Genomic DNA, 21,386 nt, shown 5'->3' with positions numbered 1-21,386 from the left:
ACAAGATGTCCTTGTGCAACACTTCCTAATGCGTGCGTATAACATGCTAAATAGGAAGTAATACGTCGACATCGGAAGTAAACAAATGATTGCGGCATGTCTTTTATGCCTGCGACTATTCATACGGGGACAGAGATTAACTACGTTCCCATTCATTCATCTCATGTCTAACGATCGTCTGTGATAACGATCGCAGGAGTGCGCGCAGGGACCAGTGGTAGTGCACGGCGGGAAGTGACCTAGTAGCTACGTCCCTGCGAGGGTGTGATGATCCACTCAGCTGGCTGCACAGGCAGACAGCTGCTTGTCCATTCCTCTAGTCTGTGGGCTGCAGGTCTCTGGAACAGAGACCTGTCTTTCCATTGCAAGTTTCTGGTCTGTTCTCTTGCTGGGGAATTTGCATACATTCGTTATGCAAATCCCCTACCTGCCTTCTTTGATGACTGGCACTATAAGAGCTTTATGTTTCCCAGAAGGCTTTGCTGGTCATTTCCCTTCCATGGTCTGTTCCTGATGGACACTGCTGGAGTGTCAGCCATTGCTATCTAGTATAGTTAATTCCTGGGGGTTGCTTTAGGCTCCCCTTCTAGCCCAGTCAGGTTGTATTATCTGTATTGCCTGTTCTGTCTTGTCTTGCCTGTTGCCATTGTCCTGTCCCAACGGTGGTCGAGAGGAAATGGTTCTGATACCTGTTCTTGGAGTATAGCTGGTACAGCGGTTGCTACCAGCTATCTCTTCTGATCTGTCTCTTTGGATCGCGCTAGCCACTTTTCGCTAGCGCTGTGGATCCTTCTGTTCTGTCTCCTGGGATCGCGCTAGCCACTTTCCGCTATCGCTGTGGATCCTTCTGTTCTGTTCTACCTCTCTGGATCGCACTAGCATCCTGCGCTAGTGCTGTGGATCCTTCTGTTCTGTTACTCTGTCCCTGGATCGCACTCGCTTCGCGCTAGTGCTGTGGATCCTTCTGTTCTGCCTCTCTGGATCACGCTAGTCACTTTCGCTAGTGCTGTGGATCCTATCTCTCGCTTGTCCCTGTTTTCGTGTGTCTGTCTTGTCCGCTACGACCGCTTGCTGGAGGCTCGGTGAGGTAACCGTTAAGCAAGCGTTCGCGTCCTCTGTTTCATGTTTGTCTGTCGATGGTTAGTTAGGCGTGCTTGTCTCTATTGTGCTTATCACGTGGAGACCGCGCATAACCGCGTGCACTGTTGCGAATGAGTGCGGTGTTCGCGGTTAGCTAGCGTTTGTTATTTTCTGCACCTCCTCATTGTATGATTTGCTGTGCCTTTGCTATCCTCGTATTCTGTCCTGCTCTGTCTTGTGTCTCTATCGGCAATCGTCAATCTTGCGATTGCGTTCCCACTTTGTTTCCGCTGTTGTGTGTTCACTGTCGCTGGGTGGCGGCTAGTTTGGTGGACACACATTGGTTCTGTCCCTTTGCTCTGTTTCTTGTGGGCTATCCAGCCCTGCCTGATCGTACCTTGTCCTGGATCTGTACAATTCCCGTCTGGCATCTGTGGCTGTGCAGCGACTGTGTTCGCCTGCACTCCACAGCGCCATCTGCCGGAGGGAATTGCCCTCTGCGGGTGCATAGCACCTAGCCTGGGTGTCCTCAAATATACGCTTGTGGAGGAAATCCGCCGCGTCAGCGCACGTCTGGTGCGCTGACCGCGAATACGATTCCACAATCGTTACAGAGGGGAAGAGGGAATTTGCAGGGACGTAGTTACTCATCCCGGGGGAGGGGAAGTGGTTAAAGGGAAACTATCAATGCTGATGATTTTGGCAGAGGCCTCTGAGGCACTTAATTTGAATCCTTGTGCAGATTGTTTGATACTCCTCTCTATATTGCCTGATGAAGCGGGGTTGAACCTGCAAAACGCGTTGCATTTCTTTTTGAAGTTCCTAATAAATGTGTTTGACTGTCTGAATTGCAGTCGTTGTCGTGTCTGCTTGAGGGAGGTAAGACCACCACTTCCTCCTTCAATTTTGCCATTTAAGTTGGTTTTTAAGCTCATTTAATCTGATCTTATACTTTTGGCGCCTCTGTTCATTGTATACAATTTTGAGTCCACCCTTGGTGGAGAGTTGCTACCCTTTCTTCCTGTCTACAGAAAGCGACTTCTTAATCCTGAGTGGGGTCAGGACAATCTCCCCACCTGCCTTTACAGTGGTTGCCTGCTGGTGACCCTGACTTGTGAGTATTTAGCAATACAAACTTATTGCCACCTTGTCCAGTACGAATTACACTATTGGGGCTCTTGGTGTTCCCTGTTTTTATCTCGGAGCGAGAAAACAAGCTGTTTTTAGAGGGGAAGGGGACAGTGACTGAAGAGGGGGTGGGGGGCGCAATTTCAGTATTTGCCATAGGCGCTATATTACCCATATACGCCCCTGAGAGCAGTCCATCTGAAGTTTGTCCTCTGCAGTGACTGGACATGTATCCCTTCTCTTGAATGGTCAGACAGAGAATGGGTGATTGTGCCTTAGCAAGTGTGCATTTCTGTCTGTCTTTGTTCAAGTGTGTATGTGTTCCTGTGTGTATGTGTTCCTGTGTGTATGTGTTCCTGTGTGTATGTGTTCCTGTGTGTGTGTGTGTGTGTGTGTGTAAGTGTGTGTATATATATATATATATATATATATATATATATATATATATATATATATATATATATATATATATATATATATCTGTATATATCTATCTATATATCTATCTATATATATATATATATATATATATATATCTTTAAGTATGTGTGTGCCTGTGTTTAAGTGTGTGCGTGTGCCTTACATTCGAGGAGTGTATGTACATGTGTTGAACTGTGTGTGCCTGTGTTTGAGTGTGTGTACCTGTGTTGAACAGTGTGTGCCTGCGTTAGAGTGTGTGTACCTGTGTTGAACAGTGTGTGCCTGTGTTAGAGTGTGTGTACCTGTGTTGAACAGTGTGTGCCTGTGTTAGAGTGTGTGTACCTGTGTTGAACAGTGTGTGCCTGTGTTAGAGTGTGTGTACCTGTGTTGAACTGTGTGTACCTTTGTCGAACTGTGTGTGTGCCTTTGTTCAAGTGTGTGTACCTGTGTTCAGCAGCCAAATTGCTAGAGCCGTGCCATGCACAGCTGTTGGGAATTGGATGCATGACAGAAAACTGCGGCATGCATGAGCATGCATTACCCCGGCCATCGCAGGGGGGGCCCAGAGGCTTTGGGAGCCCCTCCACTTTCCTCTCCCCATCCGCATGTGCAGCCAATTTGCAAAGAAACTCCCCATTCACTCACCAAAAATGTGTGCAAGAGCGGGTGTAATTATTTCTGGCTTCCAGAGGCTGCTTCACTGCAGAACACTCTCTGCTGCCATTCGCCGGCTCCGGGCTCACATGCGGAGAAACGCTGCTTATTCAGACTTAGTGGAAACAGGCCCTAGGGTTCCTCGCTTGATGACCGCCAGTGGGACAGAGGGTGAGTGTCACTCTCTTTATCATACATCTGTATTGAAAGCCTATTGGGTAGGGAGGGGAGCTCAGAACGGAGGCTCAACTCTTTAAGGGTAGAGGGGGGGGAAGTCCGGGGACCACTAGACAGACAGGGATATTGGGGGCTCCCTGCCTGATGCCAGTAACTACCCTCAGGCAATCTAATGAGAGACACAATACTTAGAGTGTAAGATTCTAAGGACAGTTAGGTATTAGAGGGTTTTTTTTGTTGTTGCTTGGGGTGTGGCCTAATTTTAAGGGCGGGGTTAGGGGCGCCAGAACACCTGTGCCTACAGGCTCCAGAGTTGTAAATCCGGCACTGATTCCTGAGCAAAGCCAAACTGAATGCTCAGTCGAGGATTTTATCAGGGCTGATAACAACCAGACTGAGCAGTGAAGGATGAAACAGAGAGCAGGGTAAGTGTTTTCTCTAATGTTTCCACTGATATATATGGTAAAATACATGAGGGTGCTTCGTCTCTGGTTCACTTAAGCTCGCAAAGGGCATGGTCATCCTCCTAATGTTTACTGTTTTTGTTGCAATATTTGTGCTGCTTGAGACTCTGCTGTACATTTTTTGGTTGTACCTATGATTCCCCATGTTGTTTTACTGTGCTTTGTAAAGCGCTGCGTAATATGTTGGCACTATATAAATAATTAAATAAATAAATAATAATAATGATAGATAGATACAGTAGATACATAGATAGATACATAGAACTTACCAGGGTTGACACACTGGCTCCACCAGCTGATTCCCCAAATATGGTAACAGATTTGGGTTCCCCCCCAAAATTCTGGATGTTCTCCTGAATCCAACTCAAGGCTGCAATCTGGTCCAAATGCCCATAATTTCCGGTGGCTGCCTGTCCATCTCCAGTGCTGGGTAGAGAATTATGATGTTAACATTCAGCATACATGATTAGTACCATCCCAACTGGATGACATGGAACTATTGCTGCCAGGCAGTTATTTCCAGGGACTATTTAACATTAATAGCCAGTCCTGTACAATATCCTCTTATCAGAGTTGTCAAACTCAATCAGCTAAGGGGCCAGAATCTAAAGCACAGTCTAAGTTGTGGGCCGAATTGTACATTAAGATTTAACAGGCTGGAGCATCCGATGGTCACTCTTAAACATTAGGACCAATACTGGGATGTGGCCACTGTATTGGTGTGCTCCAGAGCCGGCGCTTCCATAAAGGCAAGGGGGGCAATTGCTTCCGGGCCCCCGAGCGCAGCCGCTCCCCCCTCCCCATGCTGCCAGACCCCCAACCTCCCCCTTAACTCTGACATGCTCCCCGGGGCCCCTGCACTATAACAGCATTAGTAGAGATGAAATACAAGAGATTTTCCACATGTTGTGACCTACCTGAGGAATCCCAGGATTCCCAGTCTGTACTGGATCGCCACATACACCACATTTTCATAGACGCTCAGTGCAGAGCCGTCATACATATTGGCAGAACCCATTACCAGACCTCCACCATGTATAAACACCATGACCTGAGGGAAGAAGACAACAGTAAGTAATTGTTTGCCAATAACTCTCTTACTATGTCACATTTATCACAACTGCTGAGCACCGCTCATGGTAAACCACACTATAGCTTGACAGATTTGGGGAGTACACACGCAAAATGATGCCAGACGGAAAATATTGCGTAATCGGCAGCGGGTCAGGAGTGAGACAGTAGCGTTTGAGTGAATAGGAGATGACTTACCTGCTTTGACCATCGCTGTCTCCTCTGATGTCCAGAGTCTTCTCTCCATGCCGGGACACACCTCCCTGTGTCTTCTCTCCAACACCAGTCTGTGTCATGTGACAACCGCTAGAGGCCAAACAGTAGAGTCCTGGCGGCATGGAAAAAAGACATCGCAGGAGGTGCACCGGTGGACAAGTAAGCGTTAGCTCTATTGACTACACCCAGGGGACACATTACATAAGGGAGACCTGGGAGGCCGGGCAGGCAGTGCGTGACTTCACAGAATTTCAATAGATTTCACGCCAGACCAGATTTGACATGAGAGGGATCGATCCTATGGTCAAATCTGGTAGCCATCTATTAGAGTATGGCCACCATTAGTTGAATGTGACGTCCATCACATCAATCAAGGGTTCAAGAGATGCAGCTGCAAGGGGAAACATGCCTTTTGACAAAAAGCGGACGCAAGAGGTACGAGTTGCTCTACACTTAGAAATGTCAGAACAGTCTGCCGTGTTCTAACAAGCAGAAGGTTGTTGGTTTTCAAACGTTAAGGATGAAAACATTTATAGAACATTGCAATTTCAATTTTGCAAGCCCTTGTAAAAACTACCATCTTTCCTACAGTAATTATCATAATTTACAGCAAAAAGGTCCGCACCAGTCCAGGATTCCAGAAACAGTTTTATTTAGGACGTATCCAATGTAAAATATGCACATGCATCACAACGCTGACATGTTTCGAGCTGTCTCAGCTCTTAATCATAGCTGGTTACAAAATGGCAAAGCTCCTATATATAGGAGGATATCCCACTCCAGCCACTCAAAGCCCCGCCCCAAAAGGGGGGGAGTTGAAAAGGTGGTCTGGGTGTGATGGACAGGTGATTACCTGTGAGAAAACCCATACAAAGGCAAACACACTATACATTAAAATCAATATAAAATACAAGATACAGAGTGTAATGTACCAAAAAATGGATAAAAAAGTGGCAAAAAGCATCTGGGGGCAGGGTGGTCTACTACCAACATCTCTAACGTAGCCAGACACTTTAGGGAGGTGCATAGTGGAGACATGAAAAGTTTCCGGTTTCAAGGAATAGAGAGAGTTATGTCACCAAAAAGAGGGGGAGACTTATACAAAATTCTCCCTAAAAAGGAGGCCATGTGGATACACCGCCTGGGGACCAGGTTACCCCATGGCCTTAATGCAAGGTGGGACTTAGCGCTCATCACGCATTAGCTTGGTTTATTTCCCTGTCTTCCCTTCCCCTCCCTCCCCCCTCCCCCCCTTTGGACTGTTTCTCCCCCCGCCTCCCCTCCCCTCCCTTCCCCCCTCTCCTCACCGTGAGTGGGACACCGTCACCTGCATATATATATACCTTGATCTTTCCATCCATGGATAGGGCCCACATGTGTCTTATATGCTTATATGCTCCCATGTTATGCTGTGATTGATCACGCTGTTGCTTTTTGCCACTTTTTTATCCATTTTTTGGTACATTACACTCTGTATCTTGTATTTTATATTGATTTTAATGTATAGTGTGTTTGCCTTTGTATGGGTTTTCTCACAGGTAATCACCTGTCCATCACACCCAGACCACCTTTTCAACTCCCCCCCTTTTGGGGCGGGGCTTTGAGTGGCTGGAGTGGGATATCCTCCTATATATAGGAGCTTTGCCATTTTGTAACCAGCTATGATTAAGAGCTGAGACAGCTCGAAACATGTCAGCGTTGTGATGCATGTGCATATTTTACATTGGATACGTCCTAAATAAAACTGTTTCTGGAATCCTGGACTGGTGCGGACCTTTTTGCTGTACTCTGTGGACCTAGCTGATCCGATCGAGCACACTCCAGTGATTGGCGGGTGGAGCGGTGTTGACACGAACTGTATGCAATTATCATAATTTACCAATTTAGCCGAGAGGGTTCAGTTCTTATGTAAAATAACTGGTTTAAGTGATGAATTGCATATCTTGTATCACATGAACTACTCCTAATGGTTATTTTGTAATAGAAATGGTTACTTTTACAGATTCATCAAATTAACAGTGACATATGCACATTAGTTTTTGCTATAAATTTATTGAAATTACCTATGTTGCTTCTGGCAGAAAGCATCCAGTAACTCCTTATTGCAAGGGACGTGGCGTGGCCCACCTCTTCCCACTGCACTCTTTGTTGCCAGGATTGCAACTACAGACCCACCTCTCGCAGTATGTATTAAAGGGTTTAACTCCTCCCACATCCTCCCCAAGCCAGATAATCCAGATTTATTTATTTAAAAGTGTTGTATGTGCAATGCAAAGTTTAATAATTCCCAGACAATATGCATTAAAAACAGGAGCCTGAACTAGGGAAGTAAAGAGTGTAAATTTATAATATGAATATATTAAATTAATCCTAAATTGCCCTGATCAATACTGATACATGAAAGCAGTCATAAAGCATTGATTATGCTACTCTGATGAGATCTTAGGAAACACTTTATACGTGATTAATTAAAAAAATAAAAAAAAAAACCAGTATTTGGCACCCTCACACCAGGAAGCGTCCAGTGTGTGACCGCACACAAATTATTTAAAATATCTTTTAAATTCAAGAATTGCAATCAATTTTCCTGATTGGTTGTAACATTTAAAAAATCTGACCAATGTACCACACACAGGTGTTCAATTTTTCCCTAATGATGAAAAAAATGATTGAAAACTCAGAAAAAAATTGCTTGGGTCTGTACATCAAGTAATTGACAATCTACCACAGGCCACTGAATTTCCATATAAATTGATCAGAAAAATCCAACACTCCTGATCTTGTTTTATCGAATAAAAACAGGAAATTCATTCAGATTTATCGAATTAATTAGAAAAAACAAAAATGTTTTTGCAGTCGTTTTTACAAAATTGCAGTCGCTGAAAAAATGACTTCCTCTTTCTCGGATTCAGAAGTAAGTGACTAGAGGTTCAAACAGGCACATTTTCTTGACTGAGTAATATTTATTGGTGAGCAATGTTTTATATACATTCTATGTACATAATTCGGGTGCAGCCTATATTTAGAAGCGCTGCAATTTACTCCTGTTGTACAAAAATGTAAATCTACTTGTGGCTAGCTGCATTCATGTGTCAGTTTGCATTCAAGTTATTTAGATTAGGGATTAGTGCATAGTTTTTTGGTTTTTTTTGTATTTAAATTTTTATTTTTTTTTCCTTTGCATAGTAGAATACAATACAATCCACACTGGATATTATAAAAAGTCAGAACAGAATGTTTAGTCGTATTGTGTTAGCAGCTATATCCATAATCTCGATACATTAGCCATGTGGAGGTATGTTATAACATATATCTAATATCCATATATGTTGTTTCAGTAATCAACAAAGAATCCTCCATCTCGCTGTGAAAGACCCTTATGGGTTTAAATCTGTTATCTTTTTCAAAGAGATGGAGTAACCCTATCAGATCAGTATCCTAAGAGGGGTGAAGAACCCTCCTTTGGAATAGGAGAAGAGTAGAAAAGAGAGAGAAAGAGCAGAAATGAATTTTAGATCAGGAGAGAAAGAGGAAGGGAGAAAAGAGTGATCTGCCAGCCCACCAGACTATATAATCCTGATTTAGCACAATAGGGACTATACCTTAATATACAGTCTACCTAATACAGCTTAAAGGTCGATATCTTTCCATACCTTTTGAAAGATGTGGATCCTATCTTGTAAAATAGCCGTAAGATATTCTAGCTTGTAAATGTATTTCACCCTATTTAACACTTCAGAAATGGTAGGTGGGGAAGTGTCTCTCCAATGTTTGGAGATAACACATCTTATTGCAGTCAGAAAATGGTTGATCAAACGTTGACTATGAGGTTTCATCTTGGGTATAGGTCTGGCCAACAAGCAAATCCAGGGATCTCTGGGTACTTCTAGATCAGTATAGCGAGTTATTAGCTGAAGAGCCTCTGACCAGTAGTTTTGGATTTCCGGGCAGAACCAGAATAGATGATGGAGAGTTCCAAGTTGTCCACAATTCCTCCAGCATGCCGGGGAAAGTGAGGGGTTCCATTTATGTAGGCGGACTGGGGTTTGATACCATAGCAGCATTATTTTGTATATGTTCTCTTTTGTAAGCACACAAATAGAAGATTTAGAGGCGTTTATCCAGATCTTTGACCATGTATCAAGAGTAGTGTCTGTTTCCAGTGCTTGGTCCCGGTACTTCATGTAGCGATGTTGATATTCCAAGGTCGTACGTTGCGGAGAGTTCAACCATGTATAAAGAGAGGAAATTAATCCTTTTTGTGTGGGACCTGCGTCCCAAATTATTTCAAATTCTGTTTTCTGTGGAAATTCCAACTTGGGAGAAATGGAAGCTACAAAATGTCGTATTTGCATACATTGCAGATAGTATGCATTGGTAAGTGCTATACGGTCCCTAAGATCATCATAGGTATACAGTTTCCCTGTGAAGGGATTTATTAAATCTGAGATGAACCAAATATCTTTCTGAAACCATATTGATGTTGAGGTGCGTTTAAGACCTGGGGTAAATCTGGGATTGCCATATATTGGGATCATAACTGAAACCTGCGGGAAGAGGGGCACACGCCTCCCCACAACCGTCCATAATTTCAGGTTGGATCGTAGGGAGGAGTATATTCCCTCTGCCCCCATAGGGGGAGAATTATTTTTTCATAGGAAAGCACTTGGGTGATAAGGTTTAAATGCTTCAAATTCTATTTGTGCCCATTTTGCATGAGGTCTTTTCTCGAACCATGCTTCCATCTGCCTAAATTGGCTTGCCACATAGTAGTTATAGATATTTGGGGCTGAGAGGCCTCCAAATTGTCTTTGCAGGGTTATTATTTTTTGGGATATCCTAGGTGGTTTGCTATGACATATGAAGCGTAATAGAGCTTTTTGAAGGGGGAGCAGTATAGTTTGCGGTATCCACATAGGTATTGTGGAAAATAAATAGACCAGTTTAGGTAGGGAGTTCATTTTAAACGCCGTCATACGACCAATCCAGGAAATATTGTAATCTTTCCATTTATTTAGGTCTTTAATAATGCGATTGATTAGAGGGGAAACATTAAATTGTATTAATTTCTTGGAGTCACAAGGGAGATGGATTCCCAAGTATTTAAGGGTATCCTTTTGCCATCTATATGGAAACTGCAATTTCAGACCGTCCACCATTAGAGGAGATAGATTAAAGGAAAGAGCCTCCGTTTTGCTGTCATTTATTCTGTAGTTTGAAAGATTACCAAACTTAGAGAGCTCTGCATGCATGTTAGGGAGGGAGACATGTGGGTTGGATATTGACATTAACACATCATCCGCAAAAAGCGAAATTTTATATGCGTTTTCCCCAATTTTTATCCCCGTTATATCCGGATTGCCCCTTATCCGCGCCGCCAGAGGCTCTATGGAAAGGGCGAAAAGCAGGGGGGACAGGGGGCAGCCCTGACGAGTACCATTAGATATTGAAAAGTATTGGTGAGGGTCCGTAAATGGAATTTTTAAAGCTACCTGGGGATTGGAATACAACTTGTAGAGAGTGTTAAGGAATGCTCCCTCAAAGCCCATGGTCCTCAAAGTTTGGAATAGGAATGGCCAGCTTAACCTATCAAAGGCCTTTTCCGCGTCAAGGCTTAATAGTATAGATGGAAGTTTTGAATGATTGATAAAGTCTATCAAGTTTATGGTACGACGAATATTATCTCCTGCATATCTACCCGTGACAAAACCCACCTGGTCCTTGTCTACAAGGGATGGTAATAGCGGAGATAAACGATTTGCTAAAATTTTTGTGAATATTTTTAAGTCTGTGTTCAATAGAGATATTGGCCTGTAGTTTTTGGGGTCTAACGGATCTCTATCTGGTTTAGGCAGTACCACCATATGTGATTTTAACATTGTTTCTGGGATAGGATCTGTTCCCAAAAAATTATTAAATAGCAAAGCCATTTTTGGAGCCAATATATCTCAAATTTTTTTATAGTAGGCCATTGTGTAGCCATCAGGACCAGGGGCTTTGTGGGGTTGAGCCTTTTTAAGAACTTCAAAAATCTCTTCCAGTTCTATACTTGCATTTAGTGTGTTTAATTGATTTGTTGACAGTATTGGGAGCCCACATGATTTAAGATAGTTTTTCATTTCTATTTGGGGTGGGTGAGTGTAGTTTTCTGTTTTTTGGAGATTATAAATCTCAGAAAAATATTCCTTAAATATCTGGGCTATTCTGCGAAGATCATGTTGTATCACCCCTTTTTTATCTTTAAGGGTAAGGACTGCATTACGTGTTTTCATATCCCTAAGTTTCTTGGCTAGTAGTGTATGGGCCCTATTCCCTTTCTCGTAAAACATTTGCCTCGTAAATAGCAGAGATCTTTCTACTGAAGTATATTGGAGATCAGCTAATTGTTTTCGCAGATCCTCCAGTTTGTGGAATAACTGTTTGGAGGGGCATTTTTTATGAGATTCTTCTAGTGTAGTGATTTTAGTGAGAAGATTCGTTACTTTTGTGAGGGCTTCTCTTTTCCTTCTACTCGCTATTGCTAGTGTTGGGCGAACAACATTCGCCACTGTTCGGGTTCTGCAGAACATCACCCTGTTCGGGTGATGTTCGAGTTCGGCCGAACACCTGACGGTGCTCGGCCAAACCGTTCGGCCACATGGCCGAACTAAGAGCGCATGGCCGAACGTTCGGCTAGCGCTGTGATTGGCCGAACGGGTCACGTGGTTCGGGCCCGAACGCGCTCTGATTGGCCGAACGGTCACGTGGTTCGGGTAAATAAATACCCGAACCACGTCATATCTCCGCCATTTGTCTGTGGGTTTAGCTTTGGGTAGGCAGGCAGGGTAGTTCGCTCTCCAGCCACGCTAGCCAGGGTCCCCCCCAGTCATTGTGTGTCGCTGCTGGGAACAGTAGTACACCGCTCGCTCAGCCACACTATATATAGCATTGTTTACTGCCACTGTGTACCTCGCTCAGCCACGCTATATATATAGCATTGTGTTTTCTGACACTCTGTGTACACGGCTTAGGCTAGCCTGACTAATATAGCATTGTGTGTACTGCCACTGTGCACCTCGCTCAGCCACGCTATATATAGCATTGTGTGTACTGCCACTGTGCACCTCGCTCAGCCACGCTATATATAGCATTGTGTGTACTGCCACTGTGCACCTCGCTCAGCCACGCTATATATAGCATTGTGTGTACTGCCACTGTGCACCTCGCTCAGCCACGCTATATATAGCATTGTGTGTACTGCCACTGTGCACCTCGCTCAGCCACGCTATATATAGCATTGTGTGTACTACCACTGTGCACCTCGCTCAGCCACGCTATATATATAGCATTGTGTTTTCTGACACTCTGCGTACACGGCTTAGGCTAGCCTGACTAATATAGCATTGTGTGTACTGCCACTGTGCACCTCGCTCAGCCACGCTATATATAGCATTGTGTGTACTGCCACTGTGCACCTCGCTCAGCCACGCTATATATAGCATTGTGTGTACTGCCACTGTGCACCTCGCTCAGCCACGCTATATATAGCATTGTGTGTACTGCCACTGTGCACCTCGCTCAGCCACGCTATATATAGCATTGTGTGTACTGCCACTGTGCACCTCGCTCAGCCACGCTATATATATAGCATTGTGTTTACTGCCACTCTGTGTACACCGCTCAGCCAGACTATATACCGTTGTTTACTGACACTCTTGTGTACACCGCTCAGCCAGACTATATACCATTGTTTACTGACACTCTGTGTACACGGCTCAGCCTGACTATAAAGCATTGTGTGTACTGCCACTGTGCACCTCGCTCAGCCACACTATATATAGCATTGTGTTTAATGACACTCTGTGTACACGGCTTAGCCAGACTATATAGCATTGTGTGTACTGCCACTCTGTGTACACCGCTCAGCCAGACTATATAGCATTGTGTTTACTTCCACTCTGTGTCTGCTGGGCCTGGGAACAGTAGTACACCGCTCACCCGCCACTGTATAGCATTGTGCTCTGTGTCGCTGCTGGGAATAGTGGTACTGTATAGCATTTCTGTACTGCCACTGTACTGCTGCCAGTCAGCGTGTACTGTAAGGATAAGTGAAATGAGGAAGAAATCCGGTGAAAGAGGAAGGGGCAAGGGAAGAGGTGTTTCCCCTGACGGTTCACGTACAGGCCACAGGGGAGCACCCAAGAAAACCCACTCAATACCGCCCATGTTGTCCAGGACAACAACCCTCACAAATCCAAAAGAACAGGACCAGATAATTACTTGGATGACCTCTCAAGCGTCCAGCAGTGGGTTAAGCAGCACCAGCACATCACGCACGAGGTCCGAGTCCTCAGCCAGTTACAAGGAGCCAGTGGGCACAAAGCTGACACAACCGGCAGCGACACCACGCACACAACTGCCAGATAACCAGTCCTATGAATTACCTCAGGACACAATGGGGTATTCGCAGGAGCTATTCCCAGCCCAACAAACTTCCACCTTTCAAAGGTCAATGGAGGAACAGCCAGAAATGTTGTGCCCGGATTCACAACCATTAACTGTGGGAAATGCACCGCGCACTGAAATACAAGGCGAGTCCGAGGAGGACTCGGAAACCCAAATCCCAGAGCAAGTTGGGCAGGAGGGGTTGCAATTGCAGGAGGTCGGCCGACAAGATCTGGAAGACGGCGTTGGAGTGAGCTGCGCAGAGGTTGTTCTGGGGAGCTCTACTCCACGGCGGCGGCCCCCCACAATGACATATGACGAGTTTGAGGAGATGGAAGAGGAGGGTATGGACAATGTGGACAGAGACCCAGATTTTATTTGTGAACGAGAACATCGCCGTCGTAGCAGCAGCACAGATGAGTCTGTTGAAGAACCCACTGCTGCACGAGTTCGCCTTGTGCCACAAGGTAGGCGGCGCGCAATTTCAGGCACCACAAGCGTGGAAGTTAGAGTGAGAGGCAAAAGAGGAGGAAACAGAAATCGCCAGCAAGGAGGCAGGTGCTCCAAAGTCTGGGCTTTCATTGAAGACTGCACTGAGGATGTTACCATGGCGATTTGCAAGGTGTGCAAGACTCGCCTGAGCAGGGGGAAAAGTATTAACAACCTCTCCACCACCAGCATGAGCCGCCACATGCTATCCAAACATCCCACTCTGTGGGCAAACGCGGCAGGACAGGGTACCAGCAACACTGCCTCCCTTGGGTTCACCAGACTCACCACCAGACCCGCCTCAGCAGCAGCAGTAGCCCAGCCATTGCGTGGTTCACAACATTCACAAACATCAGACGACGCTGACACTGTCACTTTCCGGAGTAGTGCTCTTGAGGTCTCCCAGTGTTCATCAAACACAACAACCAACAGCCCTTCCGTGTGCAGCGCTACGGTTCAGTTGTCTGTGTCGGAGATGTTTGAGCGCAAGAGGAAATTGCCAGCAAATGACCCCTGGGCCGTGGCAGTAACAGCCAGCATAGCCAAGCTTCTGGCCTGCGAAATGCTGCCATATCGAGTGGTGGAGACAAACAGCTTCAAGGGCATGATGTCAGTGGCCATCCCACGTTACGTGGTTCCCAGCCGCTACCACTTTGCGCGCTCTGCAGTGCCTGAGTTGCATGAGCACGTGGTCAGCAAAATAACCCGAAGCTTGAAGAATGCCGTTGCCTGCAAGGTTCACCTCACCACTGACACTTGGACGAGTGCGTTCGGCCAGGGTCGATACATCTCCCTTACCGCGCACTGGGTGAACCTTGTGGAGCCTGGCAGCGATTCCTCACCTGCTACGGCGCGGGTGTTGCCCACGCCGCAAACAGCTGCACCGCCGTCCCTCCCACTGGATAACAACAGCAGCACCTACCTCTCTGACTCCTTCTCCTCCAACGCATCTCAAAGCTGTACCTCATCCGGAAACGCTAACCCAGCAGCAGTAGGATCGTGGAAGCAGTGCAGCACAGCTGTTGGCATGCGTCAGCAAGCGTTGCTGAAGCTGATCTGCCTTGGGGATAAGCAGCACACAGGGGAGGAAATTTGGAAGGGAATAAAGGAACAGACGGATTTGTGGCTGGCACCGCTGGACTTGAAACCGGGCATGGTTGTGTGTGATAATGGGAGTAATCTCATTCGCGCTTTAAGGTTGGCTAAGCTGACACACATCCCTTGCCTGGCGCACGTGATGAACCTAGTAGTTCAGCGGTTCCTGAGGACATACCCAGGCGTGGCCGATCTTCTGTTGAAGGTGCGTCGAGTGGCCAAACATTGTAGAAATTCCAGTACTGCTTCGGGGGCACTCGCCAAGATGCAGGAGCGCTTCAATCTCCCCCACCATCGCTTGCTGTGTGATGTCCCTACGCGCTGGAATTCTACGCTGCACATGCTAGCACGCTTTTGTGAGCAGAAGAGTGCAGTGGTCCAGTACATGACGGCGCAGTACCGAGGCGCATCCGGCCAGCTGCCAAGCTTCTGTGGATCCGATTGGGCCAACATGTTGGACCTCTGCCAAGTCCTCCAAAATTTTGAGCAATCCACGTTGCTTGTGAGCAGTGACAACTCTTCAGTCAGCATTACCATACCACTGCTGTGTTTACTGAAGAGGTCAATGTTGAAAATCAAGGAAACAGCTGTCATGATGCAACTGGGGGAATCTGAAGGAGAAAACGATCAGCGTGATGGTACCAACATCAGGCCATCCGCCTCAGGGAACGCTGGCCCCAGCAGCTATGGCGAAGAAGAGGAGGAGGAACAGCTGGAGTTGGAGCAGGAATTTCATGCCACCACTGACGAGGGCCAGAGCGGTGCACGTTGGACTTCCACAATTCAGCGCGAATGGTCAGCAGAAGCAGACCAGGAGGAAGGTGACGACTATGATGCATCACAACAACTATCACAACGCTCACAAGAGGATGATGAGGATTCTGGTAGGACTCTTGCACACATGGCTCAATTCATGCTAGACTGCATTGAACGCGACCCACGCATTGTGCGCATTCTGGACAACACCAATTACTGGGTTTATACCCTTCTGGATCCACGGTACAAACACAATGTTCCAAAACTGCTTGAAGAAAGAGTCAGACAGGTCAAAATGGAAGAATACCAGCAGGCCCTTGTGGAGACTTTAGAGAGGAGATTGACATCCTCCCCCTCCTCTAGCCAGTTGTACGCCGACAGACTGACTTCCGCAAACCCAGGACGACCAGGAGGGCAGCAAACAACGCAAGCCGCAGCTAGTGCCCAAAAGGGAACGGTATCGGCAGTGTCCTTGGAGTGGGAAAATTTTCTGACACCCATGCAGCAGCAGCCCACTGAACAGGAAGCGTGCAGATCCACCTCCAACACCGATCGCCTGGAGAAGATGGTCAAGGACTACATGTCAGATGACGTAGCTGTGTCGAACAATCCATCTGCACCCTTCAACTATTGGGTATCGAAGCTAGACACCTGGCACGAACTGGCAATGTACGCAATAGAGGTGCTGGCTTGCCCGGCAGCCAGCGTTATGTCGGAACGCTGTTTCAGTGCTGCCGGAGGCATCGTCACAGATCGGCGTATCCGCCTCTCCACAGAAAATGCAGACCGTCTGACTCAAATTAAAATGAATCAATCCTGGATTGGAAACGACTACGCAACACTCCAGGACCCCAACCAAGTAACATGACCAATGAACATCTGGGATGGTGTAGCGTTACCGGTCCCTGTTTATTGAACCTCTCATCTGTATTACATTTATGACTGCATGGCGGCAAAAAGCATTGCTGCTATATCCGCACGCTTTTTGTCCTCATGCAAGGCCTGGGTTGTTGTGTCTCACAAAGCGTGGCCTTCTCCTCCTGCGCCTGCTCCTGTTCCATCACGTGTGCTGCTGCTGCTGCTGGGTTAGCGTTGCCGGTCCCTGTTTATTGAACCACTTATCTTTATTACATTTATGACTGCATGGCGGTACCTCATGCAAGGCCTGGGTTGTTGTGTCTCACAAAGCGTGGCCTTCTCCTCCTGCGCCTCCTCCTGTTCCATCACGTCTGCTGCTGCTGGGTTAGCGTTGCCGCGTGGTCCCTGTTTATTGAACCACTTATCTTTATTAAATTTATGACTGCATGGCGGTACAAAGCATGCTATCCGCACGCTTCTTGTCCTCATGCAAGGCCTGGGTTGTTGTGTCTCACAAAGCGTGGCCTTCTCCTCCTGCGCCTCCTCCTGTTCCATCACGTCTGCTGCTGCTGGGTTAGCGTTGCCGCGTGGTCCCTGTTTATTGAACCACTTATCTTTATTACATTTATGACTGCATGGCGGTACCTCATGCAAGGCCTGGGTTGTTGTGTCTCACAAAGCGTGGCCTTCTCCTCCTGCGCCTGCTCCTGTTCCATCACGTGTGCTGCTGCTGCTGCTGGGTTAGCGTTGCCGGTCCCTGTTTATGGAACCTCTTATCTTTATTACATTTATGACTGCATGGCGGTACAAAGCATGCTATCCGCACGCTTCTTGTCCTCATGCAAGGCCTGGGTTGTTGTGTCTCACAAAGCGTGGCCTTCTCCTCCTGCGCCTCCTCCTGTTCCATCACGTCTGCTGCTGCTGGGTTAGCGTTGCCGCGTGGTCCCTGTTTATTGAACCACTTATCTTTATTAAATTTATGACTGCATGGCGGTACAAAGCATGCTATCCGCACGCTTCTTGTCCTCATGCAAGGCCTGGGTTGTTGTGTCTCACAAAGCGTGGCCTTCTCCTCCTGCGCCACCCTCCTCCTGTTCCATCACGTGTGCTGCTGCTGGGTTAGCGTTACCGGTCCTTTTTCCTGGAACCTCTTATATGTATTACATTTATGACTGCATGCCGACAAAAAGCATGTTACCTGTGCAAAGAAAACAGACATTTCCCGCATTTAAAAGACAGTTTTCCCTTTGAAACTTTAAAATCGATTTTCTCAAAAACTATAACCTCTTTTTGCTAAAAAAAAATTTCCTCTTGTACCCACTCCCAAGGTGCACATACCCTGTAAATTTGGGGTATGTAGCATGTAAGGAGGCTTTACAAAGCACAAAAGTTCGGGTCCCCATTGACTTCCATTATGTTCGGAGTTCGGGTCGAACACCCGAACATCGCGGCCATGTTCGGCCTGTTCGGCCCGAACCCGAACATCTAGATGTTCGCCCAACACTAGCTATTGCTATGAGTCTGCCCCTAATGCTTGCCTTATGAGCTTCCCAGACAGTGGAGTAATGGGTGACTGATCCCGTGTTTATTTGAAAAAAACTATTTAGGCTATCTAAAATATCTTGATATACTTCCTCGTCTAGGAGTAGGCTATCGTTTAGCTTCCAAACCGAGGGGATTTTTGGGTTGTTTGCCAGGTTTAAAATTAAATCTAGTGGGGCATGATCTGACCAGGAAATTGGGCCTATCTCAGAGGCTATCAAGGTGTTCAACAGGGCAGGGATTATGAAAAAATGATCTATTCTGGTATATGTGGAGGAAGTATGAGAGTAAAAGGTGAAATCAGTATCTTCTGCATGCAGAGCTCTCCAAGCGTCGGAAGCAGTAGATTTGGGCGCATGAGACAAGTGGACAAAAAGGGCGCCCCATTCACTCCCATTATAAATATCGTTTATCGGGCGCCGAACAGGGAGAAAAAGGCGCCCGAGATTATTAACGTTTTAACAAACGGCGCCCGGAGAATTTTAAGGATTTATGACTATGTTTGCGATGATTTAACTTTACAAAATCAGCCCGTGACGAATAACGTTTATAAAGATACTAAATCACTATTTATAAAACATTTCTAAAACATTATTATCCACCCAAAAAAATTAATTACATTTTTTTATTTACATTTTTTATTTATTAATGTCTGTAAAACATTATTATCCATATGGGGTCTTAGGTTTAGGCACCAACAGGGGGGTCTTAGGTTTAGGCACCAACAGGGGGGTCTTAGGTTTAGGCACCAACAGGGGGGTCTTAGGTTTAGGCACCAACAGGGGGGTCTTAGGTTTAGGCACCAACTGGGGGGTCTTAGGTTTAGGCACCAACAGGGGGGTCTTAGGTTTAGGCACCACCAGGGGGGTCTTAGGTTTAGGCACCAACTGGGGGGTCTTAGGTTTAGGCACCAACAGGGGGGTCTTAGGTTTAGGCACCAACAGGGGGGTCTTAGGTTTAGGCACCAACTGGGGGGTCTTAGGTTTAGGCACCAACAGGGGGGTCTTAGGTTTAGGCACCAACAGGGGAGTCTTAGGTTTAGGCACCAACTGGGGGGTCTTAGGTTTAGGCACCAACAGGGGGGTCTTAGGTTTAGGCACCAACAGGGGGGTCTTAGGTTTAGGCACCAACAGGGGGGTCTTAGGTTTAGGCACCAACAGGGGGGTCTTAGGTTTAGGCACCAACAGGGGGGTCTTAGGTTTAGGCACCAACTGGGGGGTCTTAGGTTTAGGCACCAACAGGGGGGTCTTAGGTTTAGGCACCAACAGGGGGGTCTTAGGTTTAGGCACCAACAAGGGGGTCTTAGGTTTAGGCACCAACAGGGGGTCTAGGGGTTAGGGAGAGGTACAGGGAGGGTTTTTAACAAACGTTAAAATAAGTTTCAGTTTACAAATAGGGAAGATTAACGTTTTAAGAATTGCCAATCTCATACACATTATTTAGTGATTTATAAATTCTTAAAACACTATTTCTAAACGAAATTCTACACAATATTTCAATAAACGATAATACTGCTTATCGTTTACACCACGCGCCCTTTTTTCCCGACGCCCTTTTTTGATGTACCCCCAAGCGCCACATAGTCCAAACTGTTTCTGCAACAGCCTGAAATTCTTAGCAGTTTTACAGATAGTGGAGAAATTGGAGGGAGTGGACTCGGATCTGCGATCCCTTGTAGGGAAGCATATCAGATTAAAATCCCCCCCTATGATCACATTTGGACATTTTAGCTGTTCGACCTTCTTGAATACTTTTTCCAGAAATTGCAGCTGATGGTCATTTGGCGCGTACACCACCACCAGTACAATATCTAGTCCATGTAAGGTACCTTGTAATATTATGAATCTACCTTTGGGATCACTGCATTCAGTTTTAACTTGGAATGGGCATCTGTTATGTATTAAAAGTGCGACTCCCGCTTTTTTTTCTGCAGCACTAGCCATAAAGGAGGTTGGATAAGCCTTGCTTTTCAGATATCCCGGTCGCTTGGAGGAAAACCGTGTTTCCTGAAGGAAAACAAAATCTACACCAATGCGCTCTAGATCCCGTAGTGCTAAATATCGTTTGCGAACCGAATTAAGTCCTTTAGCATTGAGTGTAACTAACTTCACCATGGTGAGGGGTTATAAAGGCCAACTTTAATTATGCAGTGAGCCCAAATGAGAGAGATCCACAACTTGTAATCTAAACCCAGATATGTAATGAGAACTGGCAGGCAGGCAAGACACTCAGAGAGTAAGGTAAAGGTGTGAAAGGAAAAAAGAGAAAAAAGAGAAAACAGAAACAGGAAGAGACCAACCCCTAACTTTAGGGGAACAAACGTCTGAATATTTTCATAAACTGAGTATTGCATGATGAACAACAGTAAAGTGACAATAATCTGTACATGCAATGCCATCAAAACATTTTTATAAGATACAAGGGTATTCATATCCCTTGTGTGGGTGCGCCCCACTACACACCCATAGAGGGAATGCATGCTGGCACCTTGCGGCCGGGTGCCCCGGAGCCACACCGACAGGCTATATAATGTAATACTATGAACTTGTGACTACATTGCGACAAAAACTTTGCTGGTTTCAAATGTGAACCTGAATTGTAAGAAGAAAGATTTAGATAGCGTCCCGGTTCCGTGCTCAAGTGACAGGGACTTCAGGTGAGAGGCAGGGTGGTGATGCGGTTTGATCCAGGAATTTAGCGGGATAACTGTTTGTTTGAGGGTGAGATTCAGCTTTCCCCGGCATGCGTAGACCTAGGCCTTTAAGTAAATCCGAAGCATCCTCTGGAGCAGAGATGGCGTGATATTTGCCTTCCTTAACCGCAATCAGCTTAAAGGGATATCCCCATCTATACTGGATGTCGTTTTCCCGTAGTAGTGCAGTAACAGCTTTAAGCTTACGGCGTTTAGCCAATGTAATAGGGGATATATCATTGAAAATTTGTACCTCATGGTCTCGGAATTTGTAGAAGTTAACATTGCATACCTTCATGGCCACCTTCTCTTTCGCTTCG

General features: G+C 46.1%; 1 protein-coding gene across 4 annotated transcripts in view; it reads right to left on the bottom strand.

Annotated features, from left to right (window-relative positions):
* LOC137538964 (fatty acyl-CoA hydrolase precursor, medium chain-like) overlaps nucleotides 1-21,386 on the bottom strand; it is an 86,557-nt gene that overhangs the window by 23,330 nt on the left and 41,841 nt on the right. For all 4 annotated transcript variants that reach the window (XM_068261413.1, XM_068261411.1, XM_068261414.1 and 1 more), the window contains 2 exons: nucleotides 4,841-4,974; nucleotides 4,193-4,349 (listed from right to left, as the gene is read on the bottom strand). In XM_068261413.1, coding sequence (XP_068117514.1) covers nucleotides 4,193-4,349; nucleotides 4,841-4,974 — 291 coding nt within the window. The remainder of the gene's footprint in view (nucleotides 1-4,192; nucleotides 4,350-4,840; nucleotides 4,975-21,386) is intronic.

Source organism: Hyperolius riggenbachi, chromosome 11 (genome assembly GCF_040937935.1).
Source record: "Hyperolius riggenbachi isolate aHypRig1 chromosome 11, aHypRig1.pri, whole genome shotgun sequence".
In the NCBI taxonomy this organism is placed as follows: Eukaryota; Metazoa; Chordata; class Amphibia; order Anura; family Hyperoliidae; genus Hyperolius; species Hyperolius riggenbachi.
This window is presented reverse-complemented; position numbering and strand designations above follow the sequence as displayed.